Below are 11,968 nucleotides of genomic sequence, written 5' to 3' on the forward strand. Positions count from 1 at the left end.
AGTTGTTTCTGGGGGAGGAAGGGAGGAAAGAGGCACAGCTGCACAAGTTGATTTCTCATTCAGCCATGGGAGAGGTCAGTGTCCATGGCAGCAGATTGCTTAGACTGGCAAAACTGCTCCTCATCTTAGCCCCTAGACTTGAGCTGCTGCGGATACCACTGGGAGATGGTGGACTCATCACACAGCAGCAGTTCCCACCTTCACCTTCCTCGCTTCTTCGTGGCACCAGGAAGATCCATACCCCAAGAGCAGCCCGGGCATGAGAATGGGAAAGAAGAGAGAGAGACCCTGAGCCTCACTCACTGCCTGTGAAATCGCTTCTCAGCTTAGAGCACTACTGGCGAGCCAAGCGAGCCCTTCCAGTCTCATATTTCTCCCCAGAGTTTGCTCCAAGGCCTCATGCAGCAGGACCAGGTTGCGTCCCCACCTAACCAAAGCCCCAGACCTCTCCTGCTGCTGAGGAAGAACTGAATTTGCTACTTGGGGATAAGGACAAATACACATTTAATTATTTTGCTTCCATCCAGGATTAAAGCCAATTCTACCGACACCACTGAATAACCTCAGCTTTCATCTTTACCGCCATGATGCAATATAACAACTGATGCTGTTCTCCTTTGCATAAATAAGCATTCTTGAGTTGAACAAGGAAACTGAATATAATGCTTCCCCAGGGAGCTGAAGGATGGGTGGAAGGGGAGTCCATGCTCTTGTTCACAGAAGCTTCCGTCCCTCTGGATAGAAACAATGGACAGAAGTGACTGTGCAAGAAACTGAGTACACGGAGCCCCAAAATATGTGCAAATCATATTTGGTATTAAATTTAGACTGTAAGGTCTAGTCTGAAGCATCTTTCTTTTTGAGGAGGGGAAAAATTAGGTAAGAGAAAAGGAACAGAGAAAGCTTACTACACTAGCAGCGGAATATAGCCATCTTGCTGTGATAAGGTGACATTAAAATGTTTGAAACAAGTAATGAGAAAAACAATTGCCACTTGCAAAAGCAAACAAGAAATAGCCATTTTTATATATGAAATTGTAATTAGGTTTGTATAGTTCAATTGCTGGAAAATAAGGGTGGCTAACACAACAGAAATCTGCTAGGAAAAGCATTTTCTCTCCAATTGGCCTCATAATTAGACTGACACTTTAAAACATTTGTTTCCTATAACATTTTATCATTAAACTGATCTCTAGCTACTTTCTGTGATATAACTATCATCCACTTGTTGCAAGAGCAATAACATTTATGAAGAAAAAGTGAAGGTGAAATATGCCCTACTGCAACTGGGACTGCAGAATGTCTATCTATGATTTAAAATTAATTTCGAAGGCTTAAATGTGATTATGTAATGCCTTAGCCTTTCCTGGACTTTCTAAAGAGTCATGTATGTCACGTACAAATCAATTCTATGTCAAAGAGCTCAATAATATAACACAGGTTTTGTAACTATAACCTGTTCTTTGTATGAATCTGCCCTCTAGTTCAATGGCAACAACATTGTCCGCAAAAATGATATGTATTGAGAAAGTTTGAGAGATCTATCTTTTTCTTTATTAAGTCAACATTATTTCAAATAGAATTTTGTAGTTTTTCTCTTTTGAGTCTTGAAAAATAACCCACCGTTTGAAGCCCCAATTTTAGACAGTGTGAAGACAAAACGTAAGAAGCTTCAAGAATTCACTAAAGTCCTTCCAGGTGTTCATCACACTTCTTACAATACCAAAAAAGAACTCAAACGCAATTCCTTGGGTTCCACTTATCACCTTGGACACTCTCCTGTCTTTTGGCTAGGCCTGTATACATAACTAGTATCAAATAAGACTGTAGCCATAGCAGGCGTTCTCCCCGGTACATTTTTCTTTAGTTTTTATAATGTAAAACTTAGAGGTTACATGAATGGAGAACAGACCACGTCACATAAGGTAATACACGGTGGTAAGGGTGAATAGGAACATGCCAACTCCCTTTCCCAGATTCCCACTTGCTTCTTAAAATTAGGATATGCCTCTGGAGGCAGAGATCAAAAAGATACCACATGCAAATATGTACAGCTTTGCCCTAGGATCTCCACAGAAAATGCACGGTGAGCCCTGCTTTAGCTCTAGATGCAAAAGTTAATGAGTATGAGGATTCCCCCCCCCCCGAGGAAGAACAGAACTCATGGCAGATGCGTTTCCATAAATAACTTAGTCAGGAAATTAGTAAATTAGTGCTGAATGGTCGACTGGGAATCATGTATGCATTCATTGAGTAAATAATTATTTTAAAAATGAAGTATTTAGAACTCCCTACTGTTTGAAGTTAGCAAGCTTGCTGTTCACACACAGCTCTGAATGAAGTTACCTTGCTCCAATTTCCTGTTTTCCAGCTAGCACATGGGCGGAGATAACATTTTCTTGCAGGATCAGGCTTTTTCATGTGCTGACAGTGAGATGTGTTCCTGCTGCTGCACTCCACGTGTCTCCAGAAAGCCCCCATTCCACAGGTGGTAGAGCACTGCACAAGGGTGAGAGGAAAGCCCAGGGGCAAACTCAACGTTAGTAAGTCATTCTGGAAACAATCCAGGAACCTAAATATAAATATCTAGAGCTATTTTAGATGACCTAGTTTATCTGAGATACTCAAAAGAAGATTTCAAGTTCACCTAAGTCTTACTTAAGGTTCTGAAGGGGGTCTTTTGTTGCTTTGTTAAGAAAATAGCAATTCTGATTTATACTATGCACTGCTCTTCTTTGGCAGACTCCGGCTTACTGAGACATTCTGAATCTGTACCAGCTGTTCCACTGTTTCCTTCTGTGATCTTCAGGGATCCAAGGCAAAATGTCATTGCATCCAATCTTCAGCACTGTTCCCTCTCTATCCCTAATAGCGCTGATGAGATATTCAGCAAACTGAGTGCAAGATGCTGAAAATCCAAAATAAAATATGTGAGAGACTTGGGAAAACTGTGCAGGAAAAGGATTTTTGAAATTCTGAATTCCAAGAGTGGCTAAGTGTTCCCAGCATTTGGGAGGATTTTAGTGTCTGAGGTAAGAGAACTGATCATGCCAGTCCAGATCCCAAGGGTGCACACTCTTCACCAAAAAAATCATATCATTGTATTCTGAAGCAGGAAGAGGTGAAAAGTGGCTGGAGATACCCATTTACCTTTTTCTCCCTTAAAAAGGGAGGGACAGTGAACTACATGCATAGAGTCAAATCCAACACACGCCAAGCAGCTTGTAGCTGGCATGAGAAACAGCATAAATAATCTTGGATTAAGTCAGCAAAATGATGAAGAGAGCAACTGCTATTGTGTGGTTTGAACTCCCTACGCGGAAGTGGGAGAGTTAAACAGGGAAAGCTGAGTAAGTGTCTTTGGAAAGATAAGGAAAGCTAAGCTGAAGCTAAGATAGGGGAAAAAAAAAACCATTGAAGACATGGAGCTGTTACCAGATTCAATCAGAGAAATGGAAAAATGGTTAATGGTCACAACAAAGAATTTTTGAAAAATTGCACATTATAAAGAATGTGAATCTGCCAGGCCTCTGCAGCATGCCATCTCTAGCTTCTGAGATCCGTGGGACATCTGTCCAAGAGGCCACAAAGATCCTGTTAAATGGGGCTGCATACCACTGTTCAGTTTTGCATAGTCACATATCTGTCCAAGACAACTTGTCTGTTCAAGAGGATGGACTGTCCTTGTCTTGGTGGCTGACTGATGGCTCCCCCCAGCCCGGCTATAACAGTCTGACAACACCAAGACTTTATTGAAGGGATGCTTCATGAGATTGAAGGATGATTCATGAGAAGGCCAAAGATAGCTCCAGGGATGATGCTGGGCAGATCATACTTATAAGGCTTTATGTTCTTGTCTGAGGGAGGTGAAACACAGCAGGATTCTTTCAAAAATTGTTGTTTGCAGGTACAGAGCCAAGAGAGAAAGGCATGATGCTGTAAATAGTACTGGGAGAAAGCTTTAGCTTTCTTGACTATTGTTTCATGTTACATAAACGAGACCAATTGCTCTGAAGTTCAGGAAGACTTATTGCTTTTCCCTTTTGTCATTCAGGAACCAAGACTTCCTCTTGTCACAGTAGATGTCTATTACAGAGGGAGGAAGTGAAGGTGACTTTTCATGACCAATAACAGAGGTGCAGAATGAGCAGAACTGGTGGTAAAGGGTATCTTTGGTACCCAGAAAGCTCTTAGAAAGGGAAAAGCGACAGCCCAGAATGACCTGGGAAGTAGTGGGAAAGAAGTTAAAAGTTACAGACAGAGACACCAGTGTCAGTGAGACACCAGTGTCAGCGGGCACTGTTTTGCCCTACTCTAATCAGTGCGCTCCCTTGGGAGGTAAGTGTCAACAGTGTTACGGGACATGTCACACCAATCCATTTCAGTGACTATCACTATTCTTGGGCAATATTTATTTACTAGTATAGACGCATCCTAAGGAGCAAAGAAATGTCAGAATATTGGCAGTCAGTAAAAGAGAAAGATAGAGAGTAGAGCAAGAGATTCAACTAGGTAGATGCAACAGTCTTGAAATATCAATGCCTTGGAGAGATGTCATCTAAAAACGGGCACAAAGTTTTACTAAGGCCAGGTAAATAAAAAGAGCAAAAATAAAGTCAGGCAATTGTAGACTAAAAATGAATTAAAAGTAATGAACAATAACAAAAGGTTCTGTGAATGTTAGAATCAAGGTGTGGGGAGGAAATACACAACTTTTATTTTATGAGAAAGATAATAGCTGACTTATTTACAGAATCACAGAATGGTTGAGGTTGGAAAGGACCTCTGGATGTCATCTTGTCCAACCCCCCTGCTCAAGCAGGGCCACCTAGAGCCAGTTGCCCAGGACCACATCCAGATGGTTTCAGAATATATCCAAAGACAGAGATTCCACAAATTCTCTTTTTCACCACCTTTTCTTCTTCAAACTTGGAAAAAAAAAAGTTAAATGTGCCAGGCTTCACATAAAGTTAATTTTAACAAGAAACAATAGCTTGAATGAGAATAGCAAAGGATTACTAAAACACTAAAGAATAGTAAAGTAAGTTAGATGCATTAAGTATCCTTAAACGGATTTCATCAGTTCTGTGAAACCTTACCTCAATATTCATTCAGGTGTTCTTGAATAATCTTTGAACTGTTGAAAATTATTTTTTAAAATACATTGGGAAAGTCCCAGACGATTAGAGAGGAACATCTTTCAAGTTATCTTTAGGAAAAGAAAAAGGCAGATCTGTGGACTAATAGAACACTTCACCTAACTTTACTTCACAAGAAGATACAAAAGCAAATTATTAAAAAATCAAGATCAAAATGGTAAATACTAACAAAGATGATAAAGCAATAAAACAGCCCACATGGACCTATCTAGAACAAATTATTGAAGTCAATCTAATGTCAGGTTTCTGAGCAACCTGATCTACTTGAAGGTGGCCCTGCTCATTGCAGGGTGTTTGGACTAGATGACCTTTAGAGGTCCCTTCCAACCCAAACCATTCTATGATTCTATGACCCTTCTCTGACAGGTGTATCTGGCTTAATGAAACTAGAGAGCCAGCTGATGTGATGCACTTTGACATCATCTCATAGAGCATTCTTCAAGCAAACGATGGAAATATGGTCTAGGTGAGATAATTACAAGATTGGTGCACAGCTAACTAAAAAACTGTAATAAAGTAGTCTTCAGTGATTCAGTGTCAAAACGAAAAGACATTTCAAATATGGTCCTGCAGGGCTCTGTCTGTAGCCAAGCTCTCTTCAGTGTTTTCATTAACTAACTGAATGATGAAAGGCAGCATGCACTTATAACATTTGCACATGACGCCAAGTTGGGAGAGTTGGCAGGAATGTTGGAGGACACAATCTGAATTGAAAAACATCTCACCAAGTTGAAAAATTGTAAGAAAACAGTAACCTGAAATTCAAAAACATATGCAAAATCCTACATTTAAGGAAAATTTTTATCCATATATATACACACACACACGCATGCACACACATACATACACACCCCAAACAAAACTGAGAACATCTGCTGATCTAGAAATACTGTATTAAGGGATCTGGGGTTTACAATGGACTACAAATTGAATAAATCAAAGTGGGACGGTTACAAAACAAGACAAATCTCATCTCAACATTCACAAAGAGGGTCAATGATAGTAATTATTCCATTTTATTTGCCAGATGTCAGCTGGGGCCATAATGAACATCGCTGATGAAGGAATATATGATGAAACCGAGCAAGTCCGCAGGAAAACAACAAAGTCACCAGATATTTAGAAAACACAAGGAAAATCTGAAAAGAACCAGATTGTTTTGTTTAGAAAACAAACCCAAAAACAGTTATTAAAAAGACAATTATCTTCCATGGTCGCATATAAAAAATATAATTTTCATTTTCAGTGCAGAAAATCTTGGTTATGTATAAGGAAAATATTTCTAATGCAGGTAATGAATGACAAGGACAGACTGTAGCATTTCTGTACTATAGACTTCTGTTCAGGATGTGCTGGGCTTGGAAGCACAACCTTTGCCTGGACTTTTCTTTCAGGCTCTTTCACCCAAGCAGATCTAAATGAAGGTCTTTGGGCATGTGCAGAAGGAAATGCTTCACTTGTCCCACTTGAACATGGGAAGCTAAAGGCATTCTTACCTGGCCACGGGAAGGCACAAGATGAAACTTCAGATTGCCATCAGGAGTGCATGTCCTGAACAACTGCTGATGTGGTGGTGACAGAGCAGAGGTGTTACTCACTGGCTGCATCCAGACAGAGGGCACCAACAGGATCTTGGTGGCCTAGCTGTGCCTCCACTGCCGTGGGATACACTAAGTCATCCCTTGCTGTCCTTTTTACCCTGCTTTTCTGCATTTCCATTAATTTGCATTATTCCAGGCAGACCCGAGAGCAGACAGGTACAGAGAAACAGACCTTTGATGTCCTTCTCCATCAATACTGAGACACAGAGGCAGATCAGCGCAAGTAGTTTTCCAGATCTGGACCTTTGGCTGTACTGATTGGCTTGGTTAAAAAAGTCCATCAGAAAAATGAGGTAACTTGTTCAGATACCAAAGTCTCTCACTTTAGGTATCATGATTTGAAGAATATAAAATCCATTAGCATAAAAAGAACTCTGTTTACATAAAAATAGAATTTTACAGTGGGAAGGATTTTAAATAGAAGTTAATTCTATATTGTCTTATTATAGTTGCTAGAATTAGGTGGTTGCCCCCTCACCAGCCCTGACCCCACAGAAATTACTATCTCAGGCCACAGCAATCTAACAGCACAGAAACCTAACTGTCAAAAAGCCTGGTGCTAGGTATTGGTAAAAGAAAGTCAATAGCAATATACAAAGAATAGTAAGCACTTTTCTGAGGCCATAGAAAACTGCAATCTATATTACTCCTGCACAGAAGAAATTACCCAAGTATTATAAACATTGAGTAATGACCAGAGATCAGGGAAAACTGGGACAAGTCATCTTGCCATCTTTAAGACCAAGTATCTTCGAGATGCTTTACACCTCAAAAGAGTTTTCAAACTCCCTGTACTTGTTTAATTTACTCAAACAGAAAGAGCTTTTGAAAGTGAGTATTACAAGATGTTAACACCTGTTTTGATTGAATGTCATTACCATTAGAAATTAAAAAGTTCATTTTGGCACAGCCATTAATGAAGATAAAATAACTGTTCATTTCTATATTCAAACAAGACATAGTATAACACTATTATCAGCTGCTGTATCCAAAGATACTGTACAACCACAACCACTGATGATTCTAACTTCTATGCCAACCAGACAAAATGCTTTTACTTTACCACTGCTACAACCCAGTTCCAATATATGATCACTTAAACTTCAAAAAAAGGTGCAGAACTCCATGTTACAATGTCTCCCCATGGACATGTGCTGGACAAATTATGAACCCCGGATATACCAGTTTAACTTTGGACTAATATTCTTATCTTTGCTTTGTAGACTCAAACTGGTTTTACCAGGCAGAATGCTGCTCTGAGTTCGGACATATTTGCTTAATGGTGGATACAAACACCGATAATGGGATGAGATAGAAAGGCACCACAAAAACCTGTTATGTTAATAGCCAACTAAAAATAATTTTAAGTATCCATGTTATTAATGCGCTTTATTCAGTAATAAAGCTAGCTTACCTACATGACCCTGGTCACATGCTAAGTTAGAAAACACACATAATTTAGAGAGAAATGATATGCAAGTGAAGGTTAGAACATAATAGCACATCTACAGCTAACTTGTGTTATGTATTTATTTGGAAATACAAGCATAGTCATTTGGTGTCTCCAGGATTCATCTAATAGCTTAGTTTTTTGCTGTGCCCTAAAACAAAACTCTTGAGGTATTTCTGATAATAGTCAAACCTGAATGTCATGTCCCTGGAAGAGTTATGCATAGTTTTGCAGAATCCATAAATACAGACACATTCTATGTAAGCATTAGATACTCCAAGCTACCGATTTTTTTGTGTAACAAGTATTTCATCCGAATGTATGATACTCATTTCAGATAATTGCAACAAACTAAGAAGCTTTATTTCCTCAACAGTGGTTCAGGCAGCTGTTCGCACTCTCCACTCCTTACGAGTTAAAAGTAACTTACCTCACTCCAGTTGCCTACTATCCAGTAGGTATCACCAGGCAAATTGTTGGGTGTTATTAGGTGGCTGTTTGGTGTGACATTTGTCAAAACCCCCTCAGATGTTGCACTTTTGTTCCTGAGAACATGCTCGGGAGCTGATGATTGTGTGCTGGAGGTTATGGTGTCGAGTAGTTTCATTTCTCTTCTGTTGTCAGCCTGGTCTCTCGGTACATGACCAAACACTGTGGGCATTACTGTAACGGATGTTTCTTGGGTAGTTACTTCTACAACAGGCACATCAACTTGCAGACTGGTATAGTTTGCTGTTGTTGGAAATGCCAGTCCTTGTGCTGTTGTGCTAACAGGAAGGAGCATAGAAGGTTCTCGGTGATGAGATACAGGGGTGGGCTGAGAAGTCATGCTCTCATTTTGAAGAACAGGAGAGCCAGTATCTAGGGTTGTGCTCCTGGTTCTGATTTCAGGATTGAGTTCTGTGCTGTAAAGGAGATCGGTTGGTTTCTCACTGCCTCCAACTGACCCATCAATGTCGTCAGATTCTTCGGTTAAGTAATCATAGCTGGAAGTTATTTCTGGACTACTGGTAAAAGAGGAGACAGGAGTGTCCTCACTTCTTAGCACCTCACTTTCTACAGTAGAAACTGCCTCCCTTTCAGAAATATTTTCAGCATGTCTTATAATTTCAGTACTTAAGTTATTATGAAAAGGCCATGAAGTAGTATTTTGGTGTGAACTATTTTCAGTAGAAACAACCGGATAATTGTAAACATCACTTGGTCCAGAAAAAATATTTTGTAATGTTTTGTTGGCTGTTCCTTCTTTTTCTGAGACAGTACCCAAACCAGAGGATGTAGGCAAACAGGGAGTTACACTTTCAGGCTTAGGTGTTTTTGTTGTTGTATGGGACCTCGGGTTTGGTATGGGTATTCTGCGAGGAGGACTCCATTCTGGATTAGTACTTGTTTTTCTGATTATGATCTTTCCTCTTCTGGGTGCCAGGGGGGGTATCAGAAATCTTCCAGCAGAAGGACATTGTTGGAGACCACACAGGGCCTTAGAGTTTGGTCTCTTGGAAGTATCACATGGCTCATCATTATTTTTGGCACAAGTGACATTACGAGTCCTTATTCCACCACCACAAGTAACTGTGCACTGCAAAAAAAAACAGAATTAATATATCTCCCCTCTTCATTCTGCTGCACATATCAATAAAAATAAGTATCAGATAGCACCTGTTTATAATAAAGAAGCATCATTACAAATGATCAATAACAAAGCTTTTCCTGAGGAACAAGCCCTTCATTGTAGTGATGTTCTGCTATCATGGAGCTCTTTCCAAGTTTTTAGAACAGTAAATGTCACCTTGGGGAAACAGCAGTGAAAAAAAGACTACACGATAAAGACAAAATATGAAAGTAGTATGCTAGAATTTGATTTCTTCAGTGAATCACAAAAGTCATTTAGCCAATACCTTTTCCACCAGGGTTATAAAAAACAGACTAAAAACCTGTCATCAAAACCATATCTGACTGGCTCAGTGCTGGCTACTCACAGTGCCACAAACCCGCTGTGATCATCCATGCAGCTCACAGATCCTTGTTGACTTTATGAAATGGATTTTTCATTCAGTCTTAGTGCAACCACCACATGTTGCCAGGGCTGCTAGCATGTCTCTCCTAAATCACAGACTACTGAAAATAATTAACCTATCTGGCTTCTATTTAAATGGAAGCACTGTTGTGTATAAAGGGTGCTGGAAGCTAAGGAGACCCAGTTTTTCTGTGATGTTTTTCATCCTCAGGCCCACAGGCACAGCCATGCCTTCAGCAGCTGTCCCTCCACTGAGGACTTTCTGAAGTTTCAACACACTTCTCTGGTTTGAGGTACTAAGGCTGGATGACTGGTTGGGTATGAATGGAGATATTACATAAAACCTACTGGAAGAAGTCTTCCTAGGCTACGAGGGAGCCTGACCTAATTCAGCTGGCTTAAACCAGGTGCTCACCATGAAGTGATGAACACTCCTATTACCAGCACTTTAAAACCACTGGAATATCTAACCCTTTTTAGAACTAGTCTAGGTCATGGGGCAGTAGAAACATCAGTGACCTTGTGTTACTGGGGCTCTTTCTGTTGTTAACACCTGTGAAATACCATCAGCTCTGCAGCAACAGAAGCAGGGAGGAAAGCAGAGTAACCTCAGAGTAGGTAAGTTCATTAGCTATTCTGTCTGTCCTCCTTGCACTTCCAGCTGTATAGCACATATAAAGTACTCAGAGCTATGCAAGTTTACATCAGCTGCAATTTAGCCTCTGAAGTTACTCAGTAAAGGATTTTGCTTACTGAGGAAGATAGCAACTACTAACACTATGTTGTTGCTTACACAGAAATACAACACACTTATTTTCTCAGACTTTGCCACTTGGATGATTTAGAGTAGCATTTTTGTGAGTTAAAAGGAACATCAAAACTCGTTAACTTTTTGGAATAGTGGCTGTCTCTCAGAATTAGCTTTGAAAATCTGTTTTAGATTACAGCCATGTACTAAAAAGAGATTTCAGAATGGACAAGTCCCCTGACAATCCTGTCATTTGTGCAGGAGAAATAGTCTGGCCTACACTCCCTCCCCAATTTTGACAGGTGTAGAAATTTAATTTGTCAGTAACTTGCAAATATAATCCAACAACACATGAGCACTGGCTGTATTCTGTAACAGCATGCCATTTCTATATAATCGTACTGCTAGCCATGTAATCCCAGTCTATTTTTTCACAGGCAGTTAAAACATGGTGGCTACTCAATTCACAAAAACAATCAACATTCAGTGATGATGGTTTGTGAGCAGCATAAACAATTAATACTGTCACTAAATTCTATCAGTTTATTATCTGAATCTGCTCTCAAACACAATAGTGAGTTTGGTAAAAAAAAAGGAGAAAGAAGGGAGAGAAGTTTTCAAAAAGGAAATAGAACAGAATAGAATATTTTCAGTTGGAAGGGACCTACAATTATCATCTAGTCCAACTGCCTGACCAATTAAGGGCTGACCAAGTTAAAGCACATTATTAAGGGCACTGACCAAATGCATTTTAAGCACTGACAGCCTTGGGGCATCGACCACCTCTCTAGGAAACCTGTTACAGTGTTTGACCACCCTCTCAGTAAAGAAATGCTTCTGAATGTCCAGTCTAAACCTCCCCTGGCGCAGCTTTGAACCATTCCCATGCATCCTGTCACTGGATACCAGGGGGAAGAGCTCAGCACCTCCCTCTCCATGTCCCCTCCTCAGGAAGCTGTAGAGAGCAATGAGGTCGCCCCTCAGCCTCCTTTT

The 11,968-nt window shown here is 40.1% G+C and overlaps 1 protein-coding gene across 1 annotated transcript in view; it reads right to left on the reverse strand.

The window, feature by feature from the left end:
• ADAMTS12 (ADAM metallopeptidase with thrombospondin type 1 motif, 12) overlaps positions 1–11,968 on the reverse strand; it is a 175,443-nt gene that overhangs the window by 9,723 nt on the left and 153,752 nt on the right. Inside the window, exons 19-20 of the mRNA XM_009318458.1 lie at positions 8,641–9,789; positions 2,347–2,499 (exon numbers count right to left, since the gene is read on the reverse strand). Coding sequence (XP_009316733.1) covers positions 2,347–2,499; positions 8,641–9,789 — 1,302 coding nt within the window. The remainder of the gene's footprint in view (positions 1–2,346; positions 2,500–8,640; positions 9,790–11,968) is intronic.

This window comes from Pygoscelis adeliae, unplaced genomic scaffold (genome assembly GCF_000699105.1).
Source record: "Pygoscelis adeliae isolate BGI_AS28 unplaced genomic scaffold, ASM69910v1 Scaffold272, whole genome shotgun sequence".
In the NCBI taxonomy this organism is placed as follows: Eukaryota; Metazoa; Chordata; class Aves; order Sphenisciformes; family Spheniscidae; genus Pygoscelis; species Pygoscelis adeliae.